We start from the raw sequence: 22227 nt of genomic DNA on the forward strand, positions 1-22227 counted from the left end.
GAAATCAAAGATTCCTGAGTCGGAGTGAACCGAGTAGGAAAATTAGAAATAAGGTAGGGCTCCTAAAATTTGAATGGAAAAAGAAGGGAGAACCCATGTTGCCTGGGCCACCATGAAGTAAAGAGCAGCATGGTGGTTACAGCTGTCGGGAGCTTGACTAAAAAGCTCAATAGGAGAAGAAACGAAGGGAATGCATATAAAAATAGAGTAGCTCTGGGTGATGTCATTTGCACAGGTGAGGGTCAAAGCAAGAAGATTGCAAAGCATAAAGCTGCAGAAGCTGCCTTGAACATTTTAAAAGGAGGTTCCAGCATTAGCTTTCCAATGCTAAATTCTGTAGTCTGTGGTATTCAAACACAACAGCAGCATCAGGCCAATCCTATTGGTTCATTACAGGAAATGGCTGTAAAAAAAAGATGGGGACGTCCCCAGTATTCCGTAATCCAGGAATCAGGGCCGCCTCATAATAGAGAATTTACAGTGAAGTGTGTGTTAGAAATATTTGTAGAAATAGGAACGGGGACAACTAAAAAAGTAGCAAAACGAATTGCTGCTGAAAAATTAGTTTCCAAACTTCAAAATTTATCCGAAGAAACAATCAACACAAATGCTATAGGAAATAATATAAGATATCTGTACATGGGATTCCCTGAAGAATTCAACGGGTGAGAAAATTACATTACTGAAAAGGAACTTGCTCAGTATTCCTAACCTGAAAAGATGTAAAAATCCATTTATTTGTTAGCGCTTTTATGTAATATCGAAGGGTAAACAGCTGTAATGTACTGTTGGTGGATGGTTAAGAAGTAAATAAAAAATGTTTTGCTACAAAAAAAAAAAAAATATGCTTGCCCAATCCAGGAGAAAAATAATTGTTGCCAGACAATGAAAAATCCTGGAGTAAAAGGATTAAGGAATTCTGCTAAAATTGTCTGCTAGGAAATTCAGCTCCTCATGAATAGCAGCAAGAGCAGATAGCAAATTTCCTCCAAGGCCACAAAAACAGGGCCTCCTGACATAACAGGAGAGAGCCCTAGTCTCCTTGCTCAATGACATGAAGTGTATAATCCCTGAATTAACTGTGCAAGGGAGGAGGACATGAGGGCAGAGTAGAAAAATTTAGGAAAAATATGGGAAAAATCCGATGCCTGGCAGTCGAAAGACCCTGACGCTGCAGATTGCCCATATGAACCCCCCAGACAGAAACAGATGCAACAAGCATGAAGACCATGCAAGGAGGTAACGATAACAAAGGGAACCTCCAGATAGACTAGAGGAGAGCAAAGATATACATGATGTGGGAGACAAGTCCTTGCCTGCTACCACTGGAAAACAAAAGACCACTGAGTAGTACAAGAATGTAGTCCGACCCGTGGCATAACAGAAACAGGAGAATCCCTGTCGTGTAAAAGAACTATAATGTGTCTGGTAGGAAAGGGTTGAAAAAAGAAACAACTGCGGACCCAGATGGATAAAAGATTGAAAACAATCTGAAAGAAGAAACAGTCTCCAAAGAGAGGAGTCAAGAAGTACCCCAATGAAACATAGACATGAATTTGGGTAAGGAAACTGAAAATCCAAAGAAAATGAAAAAAGAAGAAGGTCCTGTAATCGAATAGAAGTGGCCGGGGCCAATGGGGGGATCACTGCTAGGGGTAAGTAACCTTGAAAGAGACCTGGGAGTGATGGTAGACACAACACTGAAGGCATCGGCGCAGTGCGCCACAGCCTCAAGGAAAGCAAACAAAATGTTGGGTATCATTAAGAAGGGTATCACGACCAGGACGAAGGAAGTCATCCTGCCACTGTATCGTGCAATGGTGCGCCCTCATCTGGAGTACTGTGTCCAGTACTGGTCGCCGTATCTAAAGAAGGACATGGCAGTGCTTGAGGGGGTCCAGAGAAGAGCAACTAATCTGATAAAGGGTATGGAGAACCTCTCATATACTGACAGACTGAAAAAGCTAGGGCTGTTCTCCCTGGAGAAGCGGAGACTTAGAGGAGACATGATAGAAACCTTCAAGATCCTGAAGGGCATAGAAAAAGTAGATAGGGACAGATTTTTCAAATTATGGGGAACCACAAGGGGGCACTCAGAAAAAATTGAAAGGGGACAGGTTTAGGACAAACGCTAGGAAGTTCTTTTTCACCCAGAGGGTGGTGGATACATGGAACGCGCTTCCGGAGGCTGTGATAGGCAGGAGCACGTTACAGGGCTTCAAAGAAGGTTTGGATAGGTTCCTAGAGGACAAAGGGATTGAGGGGTACAGATAGAAGTAGAGGTAGGTTATAGGGATAGGAGTAGAGGTAGGTTAAAGAAATAGTCAAGGGACCACTGCTCAGGCAATAGGCCTGATGGGCAGCCGCGGGAGCGGACCGCTGGGCGAGATGGACCTCTGGTCTGACTCAGCGGAGGCAACTTCTTATGTTCTTATCAGACACCCCCTGAATAATCTGGGGGGAAATGCCAGTAGTAAGTAGAACTGCTGAAAAGCATAGCTTGAAAGCCGTATGAATTGGAGCATGTGACGGCTGCCTAGAAAACCAGGAAGCAGAGCCATGAGGTCAGAAAAAACACAGTCGTCCAGCATCATTGAAAATGAATAGTAAAAAAGGAATGAAATTCCCTAACTCCAGTAATCGAAGAGAACCCTTCAAGAAGAATTAGCAGGAGAAACAGGGAGGACTGCCCAAGATCCCATGAAGACTCCCAAGAGAAAATAATCTGAGAGCAGGGTGAAAACATTAAGTATATAGAACCTGCCATATGAAGAAAATCCAGAGAGCCCAGCTCATAGGAGTACATGAAGAACTGAAAAGACAGACTCCGTGAAAATGAAGACTACTACACCGATGTGACCAGAGAAACTCACCTGGTCCTTAGTGTGGAGGAAATATGTTCCAGCACATTCCCGGGAACACCTCCCCAATAGACAATGTCAATAACTTGTCCTGGTGGGTAATTATAAAAACAGATACTCAATGTCTGACCAGATTTGTAAAAAACTAGATCTACAAGAAAGGTACTGAAAACATATACACTGTACGTGTAAGGAGAGAAAGTGAAAAGCGGCTACATGGAATGTGTGTACAAATGTATGTCAAGGAAAACCATTCAGGCAGTGAAGGGATCTAGGAAGCCCATTTGGCTAACTGGTCCCTAGCCTTGTCCGCGCTGCCCAGAAAGACAGAGGCCTACACACTAGCCGTGAGAAGAAACTCCACCAGAAGGAAACAATGGCACATGTGGACTGCTTCAAAAGGCATGTCAAAAAAGTCCCCATAGATAGCAAGGAAGGGAAGCAAACAACCCTTGAGGAGGTAAGAACAATCAAGGAAAAGAAAATCCGCAGGGAAAGAAATGACTGTACAAAGTCAACTTCCAAAGGAATGCATTTACAGAAAGTTCCCTAATGGATCTGTAAAAAACGGGATGTCATTCAATGCAATTATGAAGGCTTTGGGAACCCCGTTGAAGGGAAAAAAGCACATGTGATGAAGAAGCACCCACCACTTCAGAGAGATATAATATATAGTTCTCAACTATCCTCTCAACTAGTCACCATGAAGGAGTCAATGTCAAAGGCCGAAGACAGCTTGATAATTGCAAAGCCTTCCCATACCTTAGCAATACCGACACCGGTAACTGCCACAACAACTGGTGTCATGTGTTAGGAGTCGTCAAAAGGAGAGAAGAATTAAGTGAAAATGCCACCGGAATCAAAAAACTCAACCGGGTCAGCACTAGAAAAAAAAAACGGTGTCGACAGAGCTGACAACCCAAATAACTGGTTGAACTGGGCGATGTCGACAAGAAAGTCCGACATCGACCTGGGTGTCGATAGGGACTGCGACATCGATCAGAAATGACAACATTAACATGGCGTCAAGAAGTCGACATCGAGCATAAAGGTTGACACCAATTAGAAACGTTGACATCACCGACCGGAACAGTGAAAACATGCCAATGCCAACAGAATTTGTGGGCATGAAAGAAACACTGTTAAAAAGAAAACACCAGTACCAGGAGATTCAAGATGGCGATGAGAGCGGACGCCTGAGAGTGAGGCTCCCTCTCTTGTTCTCGGCCGGCGTTGCTTTTTCTTTGAATTAGCAGTTCTCTTACCTTAACATGGGAAAGAGAAAAGGAGCCCTCCGCGGCAACCCTCCAGCGGCGGTAGCGGCACCGCGTCTGGTGCAGAGCACAATCGAGGAAGCTTTGGCTCGATCGGGCGAATCAGCGGTGGCTACTTCAGGGGTGAGCCCGAATTCGTTGGGCGAATTCAGCCAGCAGCTTCGGGCGATGTTAAGCCCGGAACAGAGGCAGCCACCCCCACAACCTGGAAGCAATGCAGTTCTGGGAGTTCCTGATGCATCATGGACCCGGGAGGAGTCTTTGATCCTCAGTGAAGGAGGGCTGGTAGCTCCAAGTTCATCTGGAGCCGAAGAAGAAGCTGCAGTACACCGACAGCTTACCCACACTGCAGGAGAGGAGAAAGGAGCTTCGGGAGGAAGTAAGATCACTTTTGGGGTGTTGGAGAAGCCTAAGGTAATTGATATGGAGGCTTTATGGCAGGCTATTTCAGTTATGGACGCTAACCTCAAAATGTCTTTTTCCACTTTAAATACTGACTATGGGACTATCCACTCTAAAGTGGAGCAACAGGGTTTGGCCCTTAAAGATTTAAGTGAAAAAATGGAAAAACAGGAGTCAAGAATTTGTGGAATGGAAACATTGGACTTGGAATTAGTAAAAGAAAGAACATTTATTGCTAGAAAAATGGAAAGTTTCGAGAACCAATTAAGGAAAAATAACTTGAGACTCCTAAATTTTCCAAAATGTCCCTTAATTTCACCAATGGAGATGGCAAGAAAGTATTTTAAGGAAATTTTGCTTATTCCTATTGAAAGTTTGCCACCTATTGTTAGAGCTAATTATTTTCAAATCAAGAGACCTGTGGAAGTTTCCACTCCTAATGAGATTCAAGGGACTAACAATGAAAATATGAACTTAACAACTTTTCTGGAAAACTCCTTGGAGGTTATAACGGAAAGGAAAACCCTGTTAATAACTCTCGCTTTGGAAAGTGATAGAGAATATATATTGCGTTTGTATTTTCGTCATATTAATGATCAGTTTTTAGGTTCTAATGTTCGAATATTTCCTGATATGTCTTTAAGATCCCAGAGGCGTAGGAAAGAATTCTTGGCATTAAGGCCAAGAGTCCTTGCCTTGGGGACAAATTTTTTGTTGAAATTTCCTGTAAAATGTTTTGTCTCTTATCAGAATAAGAATTACTTGTTTTTTGAACCTAAACAACTAGTAGGATTTATAGAATCCAAAGAGCAAGTAGTGCCTATGACTGAGAATGTATAACCTGCCATGAATGGCTGTAGCACCGCAGATAATTGCCGCTTTCTAGGTTGGATAAAGATTGTTTCTACTGTTAATTTTTTTTTTCTAAGAATCTCCTTTAAAAGATTGTGGACTAAATATATTGGAAGTATAAATGAATAACCAAAACACTGATTTAAGTGGAATTGGTTTATAAGTTTTCTTTTTAATAACTTATGTTAATCTGAATACAAGTAATGTATTGCTTGTTTGTATTGATAAAATTGAATAAACAAATAAAAAAAAAAAAAGAAAACACCAGTACCAATGGATACAACACCAGCACCAAGGTGCAACACTCCCTAGATGAAAAAGCCGGTATCAAGGCCCACATTACCACCGGAGCAGAAGAGAAAGGACATGACCGGTACCAATGGTGTCATTCCAAAGCAGAGAGAAAAAGGACACCGGTACTCTTGGTTAATGACCGGTACTGATAGCGTCATGCTGGAGCAGAAAGAAAAGAGCACTGGTACCCGTGGTGCCACTCCTGGAATAGAAAAAAGAACACCTGTACTCTTGGTCTCCGACTTGTACCATTGGAGTTGTTCCTGAGCAGAAAGAAAAGAACACCGGTACCCTTGGTCCATGACCGGTACCAGAGGTGGTGCTCCAAAGCAGAAAGAAAGGAACACCAGTACCCTTGGCTCATGATCAGTAACATCGATGTCACTCCACGCTTCCAAGATGAACATGCCCTTATCAAGGCAGTCATCGATATCGAAGCGGAGCCAATGATAGGGCTGAGAAAGGTCAGCAGGACTTGACTCACTGCTACAATGACTAAGGTCGGCAGGATTAGACTCACTGCTACAATGACCTGAAGCCCAAGGAAGAAAGCAGCACCAACTTACCAAGTCACAGGTGGTGCGGACAGGAAAAACGGTGCCAGAGATAGGCTGGGCACCGGATCACTGACGTCGACTGGTGTCGGATTCCTGGTGGTGTTGACAGAAAACTGCTTCTGAACAATTCACATGAAAATGCGCTGAAGAGGAAAAAAGTAAGGGAAGAAAAAATCGGCAAGGCCGAGATCCCGACAATGCCAAAATTATGGAAGGATGTCAGTGAAGACAAGTTCCACAACAAAACAACCGCGTGGAAGAAAATTGGGCAGGAAAAACCTACACAGAACAAGAGCCATGAAGAGGGAAGAAAACAAAATGGCGATCCATAAGGCTCCACTAGGCCAAACTGACAACGGTAAAGGAAAAAACTAAAATATAATTTAATTTATTTTTTTTTTAGAATTAACTTATCAATCACAGAAAAGAAGAAACTGACAAAAAGTCAGCAAACCGCGAGAGCGGAAAGGCAGCAAAATAAAAAATTTTCAACAGCCGTTGAAACACGACTTCTTAGCTCCGCGGAAACTAAGAAACTGAGGGACCGGGCACCCACGTCGGGTGGGAAGGCACTCGCGAATGTGCAGTGCGGGCTATTGAGAACTTTTTCAAATTCTTGAAGTGTCCGTACCGGGGCTCCGTCGGTGACGTCACACATCAGTAAGAATATGCTGCCTGCTTGTCCTGTGATAACAATGGATACCTGTGGACACCATACTCACTGCAATGCTGAGACCAAAGGATGCCCGGCACACCAACAAAACACCCAAGTGAGCCTGAGATACACACAGTACCTATGCATAAACATTACCTACTGATAAGACGCAGACTTTGTCTGCGGGGCGAGCAGGGTCACTTAACCAAAGCCTGACTGAATTGAAGGGAGAGCCTCCGGAAGAAGCCACAACTTCCCTATTGTCAGCATCTTTAGCTGGTGAGGCTTTCAACTAACACCGTGCAGTCTTCTTTGTGTTCCTTTTATTTTAAGGTGTGGGGGAAAGGAGAATCTGCACTGTACTACACAGGGAAGGTAGGGAAGGGATCGGGGGGGGGGGGGCAGGTTTAGCCTTTAAAGTGACTCTGCTCAGCCACAACACCCCTCAGCTTATATGACCTAGGCAAGTCCAGGAGCTTAGCAGCAGAGACCAGGAGCTGGAAAGACACATCCCTCAGCCTGCTGGAGACAGAGTATACAGGATGACCAGGAGGATGTACATCCAAAAAGACTGAGTTCAACTCAGTGCTCTCTATCTTCACCTGCTGGTAGATGGACACAACCTGCTTGTCTCTGGATTCATCTGCTGCTGGTGCTAAGGAAGAGGAGCACTTTTGTCTCAATGCTAAGCAATATGCATGGAACAAAATGAAGAATGCATATCACCCTGCTAACACTATACTAAATCATAGCAGTGGCAGCATTTTGTTATGGTTATGGAGATGCTTTACAGCAGTGAGACAAAGGATGGATGGTGAAAAACAGATTGATCCTGCAAGAAAATCTGCTCTAGTCTGCCATACCTTCATACTCCATTTCTTTCAAACAATCATCTGTTTTAACCATATAGTGCTATATAAATTTCTATAGTGTTTCAGAAATTTCAAACAGCTGATATGTGATTAGTGTGGAAAGGAGATGCACCAGGAGAGACGTGCAGGGCTGCTGGTTTCACTTTTCTACTAGCCAAGTTGGATTATCAGGGAATGGGACTGGGATTTTGACAGAAAGGCGTAGGGTGATTAGAGAAATGCAGGCCCTCTAGTACTGCTCTCCTGCCAATCAGTTAGGATGGACTACAGGGGGTGACAGACCCTGGCAGTGGCATTATAGCAATTAAAATAGCTGCTTGGAAATTTCTCATAATAAGCATTACTTAATCAATTGTTTCATTACTGACCTGAGTTGGAGATGACATTGAGCTCTTCTTTAATGGATCCTTCATTTCAGTTCTTTGTTGAGTCATCTGAGACATCCATTGTTTGTTTGATTCTGAGTATACAGAAATAAATAGAAGCTTTCAATAAACAATAATTACAAACAACAGTAGCCCAGTAGGAGGAGGCAAACATAATGTTCTCTCTAATCACAATTTAATCATCTATTTCCAGAATATAAAGCGGTATGCCATTTTACCCAAGGGACTCCAAGCTCATTCTCAGAGGTAAATTTCTCATGGAGTTTCTCTTTGAAAACCCAAACAACACACAGTACCGGTCATTAACCAAACATACCCACATATTTTGTACCTGCTTTGAAGTAAGTACAAAATATGCACCAGAAACTGTTTGGAGAACTGAGGACTAGATGCACTAAACAGGGTTGGTAAGATCGCATGGGTCCACCGCGATCCGATTTTTGGCCGATTCCAATAAAGCGACTGATGCTCAAACAAGTTTGCATGCAAATGATTTTAATGGAGGTTCATCATAATCCCCATCCGATCCTGCTGTTGAATCACTTTGAGAGCGACTCTCACACATGCTCAGAGTCAGCTGGGAAAGCCTGAATAGCTGATATGCAGGGGAAGCCCCGAAGCAACCTCCTGCTACTCAGCTGTTTGAGGCAGGAAACCTTTTTATTTCTTTTCTTTTTTTATATTTAAATCATTTTTACTGAGTTTTCTAACAATACAAAGAGTATAAGCTCATAGAAACACAGCACATATGCAAATAACTCCAGGTACAACACAGATGTTGTGCGTGTTACTCATGCGCAATATCTGTCCTCAATTTTTTTAAAAAGTCATGCCGGCTTCCATCCCAACCACAGCCACGGATCCCTTAACTTCCCAACAATGATGGCTGCCCCCACGACAGCAGTGTACCCAGAGAGACAGGAGGAATACCCACTCCCTCCTGTCTTTGCAACTCAACTGTGCCTTCCTCTTCCTGGTGCATCCGAGGGGCTTAAGGTATCCAGGCCAATCAGGGCCTTAGGCCCCTCCCTGGTGCACCCTAGGATGCACCGGGAAGGAGAAGGCCCACCATTTCAAAGAGGAAAGTCTGCAGGCAAGAGGGAGTGGACATTAGAGAATGATATGGGTACAAATTTTTCCCTGTCCCCGCGGGAACTCACCTGTACAAGCCTCAAACAATTTAAAATCATAAGGGTTTGAGGCTTTTGCAGTTAAGGCAGAGCTTACAAGAATGGGGCATGAACAGGGACAGCGACAAAACTTACGGGGATGGGACAGGGAAATTGAGTTCCTGTGACATGGGGAAAAATTTGTCCTCTTGTCATTCTCTAGTGGGTATCCCTCTTGCGGCTTCTACAAGGTACAAGGGAGGAGATGGGGGTTGCTTGAGCTGGGGGGATTCTGAGCTGACCACCCTCCTAGTCCACCAGGGCTGAATTTTTAGGGTCTTGTTGGTGGGGTGGTGGGAAGGGGGTGTCGGAGGGAGCATATGGGAGTGCCGGGGTGAGTGTCGGGGGTGGTCCAGGTGGCCCGGATGCACAACTTGCTGATTTAGTGACAATCGTTAAACGATCACTGACTTTAGTGCATCTGGGCCTGAAAGTACAAGTTCTGTGCATACTTTCACTTACCCAACCTATTTCCTTTTTTATGTTATCCAGCAATATGAGAATTATCAAACCACACATTTTGTGTGGTAAGTGTGTTTACCCTTGTAAAAACTTTTAGTTATTGCCCCAAATGACTAATTGTTGTATCTTTGAGTAGACTCATTTAAGAAAAGCAACATATGCTACAGAAACAGCTAAATAATGCCTTGATTCTAATGTCATGCCAAATATGAGGGCGAATCAAAAATGAAATGCAACTATTAAATTGCATGATAACCAGAACAGAGCTAATGAAATGCAACGTATGTACTTGTACATTGAAAGATTAGGTTTCTTACCTCTGCTAATCTTCCTTCTTGTAAATTTCCTCTGGAGGATGAACTAGAGGGTTCTTATATGCCTTCTTGATCTTATCTCGGAATCCCTTTGGACACTGGAACTTGACTCAGACTCAGCAGTTCTGGCAGAGTGGTCCGTCATGAGTTCTTGGCGGAAATGCTCTTTGAGGTTGGGAGGCTCCAGAGGGAACCCTGAAGTGCGCTAGGGCCGTGGCTAAATTGTATCTCATGGTTTCAGAATTTTTCAAGCACCTAGTCCCGCCGAGGTGGATTCAGCGGTGGCTCAGGTCACTAAATGTACCTCCTTGCCTTCGGATGGAGGGGTTGTCCTGAAGGATGTCTAGGACTGAAGATTAGATTTTTGTCATGAAGCATCTTTTTGATTCTGCTGCGACAGAAGTGCGAGCTGCAGCAGCCATTTCCTTTCTGATCCGGGCATGTCATACTAAACTTCATCAGGTTCCTGAGGAGGTTGTCCTTCGGGATCTCAGCTTCCTGGTTTCTGGATTGAATTGTTTGCCAGATGCACTCTATGATATTTTGAAACTTTTTTGCTAAGCTGGGTGCTTATTCAAGAGATCCTTTTCTTCGCATCATGGAGTCTGCGGTGATTTTTGAGGATTGTGCCTTCTTTTCTTCCGGAAGTGGTTTCCACTTTCCACATCAACCAGGAAGTTCGGCTGCCAGCCTTTGTTCCTTGTCTAAGGACCGTGTTTTGCAGTCTCGATGTGCGGCGTCTCCTTTTGAGATACCTAGAGGCCCCTAACGACTTCCGTCTGTTAGGCCTTCTATATGTCCTGGCGGGCCCCACGCGCCGGGGTCGGCATCTCTCCTGCCGTAATCGTTTGGGGGGATTCTGTAACCGGTGTTGTTTTTGAGAGACACCAGTTATAGAATCCAGCTTTTAGGCGAAGGACTGGCCCCTCCTTTGCTTAAAAGGTCTTGTTTTGGGCGTTTGGGAGTTAGGCTATTTTTTTGGTTGATAATGTGTTATAAGTTTAGACGTAGTGGCGGTTTGGGCGTTTTAAACTGCTGAACGTAGAGGTAGGCCATACATAGAGGTATGAACATTTTCCCTGCTGCTACTTTCAGCATTTAGGGCCTTAGGCCAAAAGGGGACTTAGACTTTTCTTTATTATGCCCCTCCACGTGTTTGATTACAGGTGGCCTTTTTTGGCCGTAGTTTTTTGTATTATAATTTCTTGAGCAGAATTCACTAGTAGCGGGAGTTCCCAAGCCCTTTCTTTTTTTCTTCTGTTTCCTGTTGTCATATCTCTACATGGCTTTTCTACTAACTGAGCAAGACAGGAATCTCCCGGGCAGGTAGCCCAAAGGGGATGGATCACCTTTTAGTTGCCTTGCAGAAGAAGCTATCAGACATACAAGAACCCTCTAGTTCAGTCTCCAGAGGAATTGTACAAGAATGCCTGTTAGATAGTTTGTCCATGCACAGTGCAGCCATCAGGGTTGAGGGAACCAAAGCCAATGAAATCTCAACTTCCTCCTGTGCCACATGGAACGTGAAACACAGCTGTTCACCTGTCAGCCATCCACCAAAAATGGGGCATGAATCCGAAGTATCCCGCTCTGAGGAGTCCATCTGAGGATTTTTCTTCGAAAAATGAAACTTGTAGAGGCAAAAAATAACTTTGAATTCAAATCGGGAAAATCCAAGATGGCTGCTGCGGGAGCGATTTTCAAAAGAAAATAGCTCAGGAAAAGAGCAAAAATCCTCAAAACACAGTGATTTCAGGATTTTAGGGGTGGGGGACCTAGGGCTAACCCCCAAACAGCCCAAAAAACACTTTTGGAGACTCCTCAAAGTCTCTGTGACAAGCAGTCAGCCTTGTACTCACTGTGCCATGCAGTATTGGAAGCTGCAGAAAAGGAAGCTGAAACAGCTTACAGGGAGATCCTCGGCTTCAACAAGCTTTGAAACCTGGACCTTTGGTTTTCTGTCTGCCATGTCAGCCTGACATCTTGGACGGACACCTCTATTGCCCCTGAGAAACTCCCGCACGACCAGGTACAGGAACACAGTCGGCCCCGCCCCTGGTCACACCTTCATGAAGCCATGCAGCCTACACTCAAACCCACTAGCAGACAAACCTGGGGTGAGCCAGCTCCCAAGAGTGAGTCCCTGAGCCCCAATCTGAAAATCCAGACTGTCCAGGAAAGAGCACTGCAAGGCAGCCAACCTCCTGGAAGCAGCTTTATCTTTAAAGTCTGTGATCTCCCACAGCCAGCTGTGGGGATCCTCTGCAGCATGAAGATGTGAAACATGTTAAAAAAAAGTAGAAGTAGAAGTAGAAGGAAAAATAAACACAAGCAGAAAAAGAAAGCAATTGGTGATTAGAGGGCAGAATCAGAAAAATTATGTAAATGAGGCTTCTTAAAAGCAGTCTTGCGATATAGGATGCATAACCCATTTGTCCAGGAATAGAGTGGGCTTGTACAAGAACCTGCACTACAGTCGGTGTCAATGCCTACTAAGGAATATGTGTAAATTAAAAAGTTCATAATCTACACATGTGGAGAGCGGGAGTGAGAACACTGAGCAGCAGGCAATTCCCTGGGCATTCCTGCCCAACGTGGAGGGACATTATTCCAGGCTACATCAGCTGCCCACCCCGCAGTGGATAGCGGGAGTGAGAACACTGAGCAGTAGGTAATCTCCTGGATGTCATTGCCCGACGTGGAGGGACTTTATTCCAGGCTACATCAGCTGCCCACCCCACGGTGAATAGTGAGAGCGGGAGGATAATACTGAGCAGCAAGCAATCTCCTGGGCATCCCTGACGTGGAGGGACCTTATTTCAAGCTAGATCAGCCGCCTGCCCAGCACCTTTGCAGCACCTTTGGAGCATCTTAGAAGCATTGAGCAAGGAGCTCTGCTCGTTTTTCTATCTTGATGGGAAAAAGAAAAGGAGGGGTTAAAGGACAAATTATGCCAAATGAGATCAAGGGCCCAATGGATAAACATCTAGCCCCAGTAATCCTTCTAACTTCCTGAAAACTTTTCTATCAATAGGGGGCCTATCCCTCCCCACCAACCCTTAAAAGATGGTAGTGGGCTCTCTAGTTTAAATCAGATGAATATTTCAAGTAGTTTTCTTAGAGTTCACAAGGGTCAAGAAGAAGCTAAGTCATTTCAGGCCATAGAGTCTCAATTTTCTCCAATCCCCTCCCCTAAATAGAAACATAGAAACATTGAAAAAAGACGGCAGAAAAGGGCCAAGGCCCATCAAGTCTGCCCACTCTATTGGCCCTTCCTCCTAGCTACCCTTTGAGATATCGTGCTCTGATGACTCATCCCCTTAACTCTACCCTCCTAGAGATCCGACCTGGGCATCCCATCTGTTTTTAAAATCTGACACGCTGCTGGCCTCGATCACCTGCACTAGAAGCTCATTCCAATTGTCAATCACTCTTTCGGTGAAGAAATACTTCCTGGGGTCGCCATGAAACTTCCCGCCCCTGATTTTTAGCGGATGCCCTCTTGTGGTCGAGGGTCCCCTAAGAGAGAACATATCATCTTCCACCTCAATACGACCAGTGATATACTTAAATGTCTCAATCATGTCTCCCCTCTCCCTACGTTCTTCGAGAGAGTATAGTCGCAATTTGTTCAGCCTTTCTCCGTACGGGAGATCCTTGAGCCCGGAGACCATCCTGGTGGCCATTCACTGAACCGACTCAACTCTCAGTACATCTTTACGGTAATGTGGTCTCCAGAACTGCACACAGTACTCCATGTGAGGCCTCACCATGGTTCTGTACAGTGGCATTAGGACATCGGGCTTCCGACTTACAAAGCTCCTGTGGATACAACCCAGCATTTGCCTAGCCTTGGATGAAGCCTTCTCCACTTGATTGGCAGTTTTCATGTCTTCACTAATGATCACCCCTAAATCGTGTTCCACTGCAGTCCTAGCCAGGGTTTCTCCATTTAATGTGTACTTTCTGCATGGATTATTGTTGCCAAGGTGCATGACCTTGCATTTTTTAGCGTTGAAGCTTAGCTGCCAGATCGAGGACCAATGTTACAATAAAAGCAGGTCCTGCGTCATACAATCGGACAATTTGCTGTTGCTGTTGCTTACAATGTTTACACACTATTGAAGTGAGACTCACCGGTCTGTAATTCGCAGCTTCTGCTCTGCAACCCTTTTTGTGCAGAGGAACGACATTAGCTGATTTCCAGTCCAAGGGGACTCTATCCGCACTCAGGGACAGATTGAAGAGTGCGGCTAATGGTTCCGCTAGAACTTCACACAGCTCTCTGAGTACTCTGGGGTGTAGATTGTCCGGTCCCATGGCTTTGTTCACCTTGAGTCTTGATAGTTCCTCGCAGACGTCACCAGGTGCAAACTCGAAATTTTGAAACGGGTCTTCTGAACATTGCTTTGCCTGTAACTGTGGGCTGGACCCTGGTGCCTCGCGGGTAAAGACCGAGCAGAAGTACTTATTTAGTAGTTCGGCTTTATCTGAATCCAATTCTGCGTAATTCCCATCTGATTTCCTAAGACGTACTATCCCATCAGTCACTAATGTACCTGAAGAAGGATTTGTCCCCCTTCTTGATGTTTTTTGCTAGGTTTACTTCAACTCGGTGCTTGGCCTCTCTGACTGCTGCTTTGACAGCTGTAGATTTGGCCATGTATTCTATTTTAGCCTCCCTTGTCTCCGAATGTTTGTAGGAGATGAATGCTCGTTTCTTACCTTTAATGAGGTCCGAAATCTCTGTGGTGAGCCATTGGGGTCTATTGTTTCTTTGCCGTTTGCTTACCGATTTTATGTAGCGGTTTGTTGCTACGTGTAGGGTAGATTTCAAGGTTGACCACATAGCCTCCACATTGTCGGTCACAGCTTGGTTTTGCAGTGCATGATGGACGAAATCTCCCATGCGTTTAGTTAAGTATTTTTGTTGTCGTGCTTGATCTAGCGAAACCTTTTCTGAGGTTGAACCATACCATGTTGTGGTTGCTGGAGGCCAGTTTATCGCCTACCGAGACCTCCAAGACGCTGTCTCCGTTGGTGAGTACCAGGTCCAGTATCGCCTGGGCCCTAGTAGGATCTAATACCAATTGCTTGAGTCGTACTCCCTTTATGGAGGATATTAGCCTTTTGCTGCCGCTGGTTGTTGCCGAGAGCGTGTTCCAATCTGCATTGGGCATGTTGAAGTCCCCTAGCAGTACAGTGTCCCCCCTTAAGGTGATATTCTCTATGTCTTTGATTAATTCTATGTCTTTGTTTTCCAGTTGTCTTGGAGGTCTGTATATTACACCGAGATAGAGACATTTTTCGTTGCCTCTTGCTAGGTTTACCCAGAGGGATTCCCCGGTGTACTTGACATCTATGATTCTCGTAGTTTTGATGTCTTCTTTAGTGTATAGTGCTACCCTCCTCCTAACTTGCCCTCTCGATCTTGACGAAATAAGTTGTAACCCGGTATAGCCATATCCCACCCATGAGAGTCCGTAAACCAAGTCTCTGAAATTGCCACCACATCTAGGCAGTGGCGTACTAAGGGGGGTGGGGGAGGGGGGAGATCCACCCCGGGTGCACGGCCCAAGGGGGTGCACCCGGTGAGTGGCCCGGAGTGTGAAAGAAAGCAAGAGCAAGTGAAAGGGAGAAATGCAAAACGCCAGAGACAGTAGTGAGGTGAGGAAGGGGCAATGGTCTGTTAATGGAATATGTCACCAGAGGTGATGGAAGAAGAGGGTGGCCACTCACTGGGGAATAGGCTGCCATTGCCGTCATCAGAAACAAGCCGGAGCCGAGTTCTCCCTCCCTGTTTCTCTTCCCCGCGAGCCGACCAACTCTAGCCGTCCGACGTCAATTCTGACTCAGAGAGGACGTTCTGAACCAGCCAATCGCTGCCTGGCTGGCCCGGAACATCCTCCGACGTTAGAATTGATGTCGGGCAGCGAGAGTTGGTCGGCCCGCGGGGAAGAGAAGCAGGGTGACCTCGGAGCCGGCCTGTTTCTGATGGCCAGTGGCAGCCTTTCCCCGGCAGCGGTGGCAGCAGCATGTTTCCAAATGGCGGTGGCATGGGGGGCAGTGAGAAAGAAAGAAAGGGGGGGAGACAGGGAGCCAGAAAGAAAGAAAGGGGGGACAGGGATCCAGAAAGAAAGGGGGCAGGGTGAAAGAAAGAAAAAAATGGGGCATGGGGAGAGAGAGAGAAAGACAGACATAGAGAAAGAAAGGGGGCATGGGGAGAGAGAAAGAAAGAAGGGGTAGGGTGAAAGAAAGAACGAAATGGGGCACGGAGAGAGAGAGAAAGACAAACAGAGAAAGAAAGGGGGCATGAGGAGAGCAGTGGCGTACCTAGCATATGTAACACCAGGGGCCCATCATTTTTTGGCACCCCCCCATCTGTACGAAAAACATGATTTTTAGTAACAAGCCACATGTCACACATGAGTACCTAGGAAAAGGCAGCATCTTACATACTGCAGTGAGCAGTTCAACATCAATACTCCCATCGTAAAACTAAACAAGCCAGACCAGTACAGATCAATCCTACACCGTCAATCCTAACAGAAAACCATGTCTTTCGAACACACAGAACACAGAAAACACCTTTGCCTAGTATGGAATATGTCATCACAAACTAATCCCTCCCTCTTTTACAAAACTGTAGTGTGGATTTTAGCCACGGTGGTAACCGCTCTGATGCTCATAGAATTCTAAGCATCAGAGCTGCTACCACCACGGCTGGCGCTAAAAAACGCTCCACAGTTTTGTAAAAGGGGGGATAAAATAGAAATACACAGACAAAGGTTAAATTGAACCAGCAAGAAGCTGGACTCTGCATAAAATGCAACACCACAGAAACAGTGACATATGTCTCCTAAAGCAATAAATAAATAGAAAATTTTTGTTCTACCTTTGTCTTCTCTGGTTTCTGCTTTCCTCATCTTCTTGTTACTGTCTTCCTTCCATCCACTGTCTGCCATCTCTCTGCCCCGGTGACAGGTCAAAAGTGCGCGCCGACAAAGGCGCGCCGACAACCCAGCGCAGACAACTGAGCGCAAAGCGGAAGTGCGCCGAAGAAAAACAGTATTTTAAAGGGCTCTGACAGGGGGTGTTGGTGGGGAACCCCCCCACTTTACTTAACAGAGACCGTGCCGGCGTTGTGGGGGGTTTGGGGGTTGTAACCCCCCACATTATACTGAAAACTTCACTTTTTCCCTAAAAAAGAGGGAAAAAGTTAAGTTTCCAGTAAATGAGGGGGGTTACAACCCCCTAAACCCCCCACAATGCCGACGCAATATCTGTTAAGTAAAGTGGGGGGGTTCCCCACCAATACCCCTCGTCGGAGCCCCTTAAAATACTGTTTTTCTTCGGCGCGCTTCCACCTTGCGCTCAGTTGTCTGCACTGGGTTGTCGGCGTGCCTTTGTTGGCGCGCGCTTTTGTCTATGAACCCTCTGCCCCTCCCTATATGGCATCTTCTCTCCTTCTATGCCCCTTCCAGAAACTGTATGCCTCCCCCTTCCATCTCTCCTCTAGACACCCCCCCCCCTTTGGTCTGGCATCCATCATCTTCCCTCTGTTCCCTCATGGTCTGGCATCTTTCTCCTTTCATCTCTCTTTCCCTCCCCCCTGTGGTTTTTAGCATCTCTCTCTTCTCATTTCCTCCGCTCAGATCTGATATCTCTGTCTCCTTCCCCGTTCTCTGGCATCTCTCTCTCTTCCTTCTTTATTTTCTGCCTCCGTTTAAATTAAATTCTTTCTTACTATGCAGTCCTCGGTTTCCCTCTTTTCACTATGAATACCCACAGTAGGCCACCCCTTTCCTTCACCCCTTCACTATTTCACTAACTCTATCTTCTTCCCCCATCCAGCATATGTCCTTTTTCTTTATTCCTCCTTCCATCCAGTATGTGTTCTCTTTCTCCACTTCCATTCAGCATTTGCTCTCCCTTCTCTCCACTTCCATCATCTGGCCTCTTCTCTCCCCCCTTTCTACCCACTTCCATCATCAGCCCCCTTCTCCCAATCTCTCCATCCACCACAGGCCCATCTTTCTCCCTTCCTCACCTTTCCGATTTTGGCAACAAGATCTGCAATGCCCCCCTCCCCCCCCCCCGGACAACAGGCCCAGTCCGACAAACCTCCCTGCCTGAGGCCGGCGATGTCTAAACTGCCTTCTTACAGCAGCCGGAGCATTGTAGCTGCATATGGCTGCCGTAAAGGTCGTCTCTGATGCAACTTCCGGTTGTGTCAGAGATGACCTTTACGGCAGCCACACGCAGCTTCAATGCTCTAGCTCAGGGGTGTCCACACTTTTTGGGCTTGCGAACTACTTTTAAAATGACCAAGTCAAAATGATCTACCAACAATAAAATTTTAAAAAAACACAAAGCACACTGTACGCTGAGAAAATGTTAATTATCATTCCTATTCTGGGGTTTTTTCAAAGAGGTCAAGGCAGATGACTCTATGCACTGTCACCTCAGTAACAACCATACAAAAATAGACAAATATACTCCCTCCCTTTTTACTAAACCACAATAGCAGTTTTTAGCGCAGGGAGCTGCGCTGAATGTCCAGCGCTGCTCTGGACACTCATAGGCTCCCTGCGCTAAAAACCGCTATTGGGGTTTAGTAAAAGGGAGCCATAGTGCAAACTATAGACAGCAGATATAAATTCAGACACATTTTGATCACTAAATTGAAAATAAAATCATTTTTCCTACCTTGACTGGTGATTTCATGAGTCACTTTCTTCTTCTGACTGTGCATCCAATCTTTCTTTCCTTCTTTCAGCCTGAATGCTTTTCCTCTCCTCCAAACCTCATTCCCTCCACCAACTTTTTCTTCCTCTCTCCCTGACTCCCTTTCTTTTTTCTCTCTTCATGCCCCTTTCTTTCTTTCTGTTTCCCTTCTGTCTCCCTGCCTGCCCCCTTTCTTTCTTTCTCCCTGCCCTCCACCAAGCCGCTGCTGCCACCATTGGGGAACATGCCCCAAAGCTGCCGCGGTGGCTGCCCCATGCTCTCTCTGCTTCCCAGCATCGGGCCAACGGAGAGGAAGTTAGAAACATAGAACATAGAAACATAGAAAGATGACGGCAGATAAGGGCTATAGCCCATCAAGTCTGCCCACACTATTGACCCACCCTTTTAAGTCTACTGACCCCCTTGATTATAATTATACTGCCATTCTATCGACCCGCTCTTTCAAGTCTATACCCTAGTGACCCTATTCCTTTGCTTGACCCTCGTAGGGATCCCACATAGATATCCCATTTATTCTTGAAGTCTGGGATGCTGCTGGCTTTGATCACCTGCACTGGAAGCTTGTTCCAATGCTCAATCACTCTTTCCGTGAAGAAGTACTTCCTGGTGTCTCCACGAAATTTCCCTCCCCTGAGTTTGAGTGGATGTCCTCTTGTTGTCGAGGGTCCTTTGAGAAGAAAGATATCTTCCACCTCGACATGTCCCGTAATGTACTTAAATGTCTCAATCATGTCTTCCCTCTCCCTACGTTCTTCGAGAGTGTAGAGCTGCAATCTGTTCAGTCTTTCTTCGTACGAGAGACCCTTTAGCCCCGAGACCATCCTGGTGGCCATCCGCTGAATCGACTCAATTCTGAGCACATCTTTACGGTAGTGTAGCCTCCAGAATTGCACACAGTATTCCAGATGAGGTCTCACCAAGGCTCTGTACAACTTCATTATGACTTCAGGCTTCCTGCTGACAAAGCTTCTCTTGATACAACCTATCATCTGCCGTGCCTTAGATGAAGCCTTCTCCACTTGAGTGGCAGTTTTCATGTCTGCACTGATGATTACTCCTAAATCTCGTTCTGCTGTAGTTTTGGATAAGATTTCTCCATTCAAGGTGTAAGCTCTGCATGGATTTCCGTTTCCGAGATGCATGATCTTACATTTCTGGCGTTGAAGCCCAACTGCCAAGTCGAGGACCAACTTTCTAATGTACGCAGGTCATGCGCCATAGTATCCTGTAGATTGCCGTTGCTTACTATATTGCATAGTTTGGCGTCATCAGCGAATAAGGTTACCTTGCCTTGAAGCCCTTGAGTCAGATCCCCAATGAATATGTTGAAGAGGAGTGGGCCCAGGACTGAGCCCTATGGCACCCCGCTGGTCACCTCCGATGTTTTAGAGAGGGTACCGTTGACTACCACTCTCTGGAGTCTGCCACTTAGCCAATCTTTAACCCATGCAGTTAGTGTCTCTCCTAACCCCATCGATTCCATCTTGTTCAGCAGCCTGCGGTGTGGGACGCTGTCAAAAGCCTTGCTGTAGTCTAGGTATATGACATCCGAGAACTCTCCCAAGTCCAGCCTTCTTGTTACCCAGTCAAAGAAGCTGATGAGATTGGACTGGCAGGACCTACCCTTGGTGAATTCATGTTGATTGGGATCCCGGAGATTCCCCTCATTCAAGATCATATCTAATTTATGCTTAATTAGTGTTTCCATGAGTTTACACACTATTGAAGTGAGACTCACCGGTCTATAGTTCGCAGCCTCTGCCTTGCAACCCTTTTTATGCAGAGGAATGACGTTAGCTGTTTTCCAGTCCAAAGGAACTTTCCCGGTACTTAGTGAGAGATTGAAGAGCACGGCCAACGATTCCGCCAGAACACCTCTCAATTCTCTGAGCACTCTTGGGTGTAGATTGTCCGGTCCCATGGCTTTGTTTAGCTTGAGCCTTGTCAGTTCACTGTAAACGTCTCTAGGTGTGAACTCAAAATTCTGAAACGGGTCTTCCACGTTTTGTTTTATCTTCAACTGAGGTCCGTGTCCCAGTGCCTTGCAGGTGAAGACTGAGCAGAAGTATTCATTTAGTAGTTCGGCTTTTTCGGAATCCGCTACCGTTTAGTTTCCGTCCGGTCGTCTAAGGCGTACTATCCCTTCCATGTTCCTTTTCCTATCACTAATATACCTGAAGAAGGATTTGTCCCCTTCCTTAATGGTTTTTGCCAGAGTTTCTTCCACTCGAAGTTTGGCCTCCCTAACTGCTGTTTTGACCGCTGCAGATCTGGTCCTATATTCTACTTTAGCTTCTCTTCTCTGCGTACGCTTGTAGGAAAGAAATGCTTTTTTCTTCTCCTTAATGAGGTGCGAGATCTCCTCAGTGAACCATTGAAGTTTATTGTTTCTTTGCCATTTATCTACTGATTTTATGTAGCAACTAGTTGCTTCGTGTATGGATGATTTCAGGGACGACCACATAGCTTCCACATTACCGGTCTCTGCTTGGTCCTGCAGCGTCTGATGGACGAAATCCCCCATGCGTGCAAAGTCGGTGCCCCGGAAATTGAGTACCTTTGTTTTTGTGATTGATTTAGGGAAGCCTTTCCTAAGGTTGAACCATACCATGTTATGGTCGCTGGAAGCTAGCGTATCTCCTACCAAGACCTCTGAGACGCTTTCCCCGTTGGTGAGTACCAGGTCGAGGATCGCCTGGGCCCTAGTGGGCTCTGTTACCATCTGTCTAAGATGTGCTTCCTTTATGGAGGTTAATAGCCTCCTGCTGCTGCTGGTTGTCGCTGAAAATGTGTTCCAGTCTGCATCAGGCATGTTGAAGTCCCCTAGCAGTACAGTGTCGCCCCGTAGAGTGATATTCTCTATGTCTTCAATTAATTCTGCGTCCATGTCTTCCAGTTGTCTTGGGGGTCTGTATACCACACCAAGATACAGGAATTTTTTGCCGCCTCTTGCTAGGTTTACCCAGAGGGACTCCCTGGTGTACTTGACATCTGTGATCTTGGTGGTTTTGATGTCCTCTTTAATGTATAGTGCTACCCCTCCACCTAACCTGCCCTCTCTGTCCTGACGGATTAAATTGTATCCTGGTATAGCCATATCCCACCCGTGTGAGCCCATGAACCAAGTTTCGGATATCGCCACCACATCTAGGTTGGCATCACTTATTTGAGTTTCCAGTTCTAGAATTTTATTGCCTAAACTGTGTGCATTAACATACATGGCCCTCCACACCTTGTGTTTGCTAAGTCCCTGTGAGGTGTTTCCTACCTGAGTCTGTGTGTCTTCTAGAGAACTGTTTGCAATGTGGGTCCTTACCTCGGAAGCAGAGTGTCGACTCATTCCATCAGGATAGTTCCTTTCCACACCAGTATATGAGTAGG

The 22227-nt window shown here is 45.7% G+C and overlaps 1 protein-coding gene and 1 pseudogene across 2 annotated transcripts in view; one reads left to right on the forward strand and one right to left on the reverse strand.

Moving 5' to 3' along the window:
* LRRC36 (leucine rich repeat containing 36) overlaps nt 1-22227 on the reverse strand; it is a 668251-nt gene that overhangs the window by 495087 nt on the left and 150937 nt on the right. For both annotated transcript variants that reach the window (XM_033941089.1, XM_033941088.1), the window contains exon 6: nt 8136-8227. In XM_033941089.1, coding sequence (XP_033796980.1) covers nt 8136-8227 — 92 coding nt within the window. The remainder of the gene's footprint in view (nt 1-8135; nt 8228-22227) is intronic.
* Nucleotides 130-745, forward strand: LOC117359078 (annotated as a pseudogene).

Source organism: Geotrypetes seraphini, chromosome 4 (genome assembly GCF_902459505.1).
Source record: "Geotrypetes seraphini chromosome 4, aGeoSer1.1, whole genome shotgun sequence".
Lineage (NCBI taxonomy): Eukaryota > Metazoa > Chordata > Amphibia > Gymnophiona > Dermophiidae > Geotrypetes > Geotrypetes seraphini.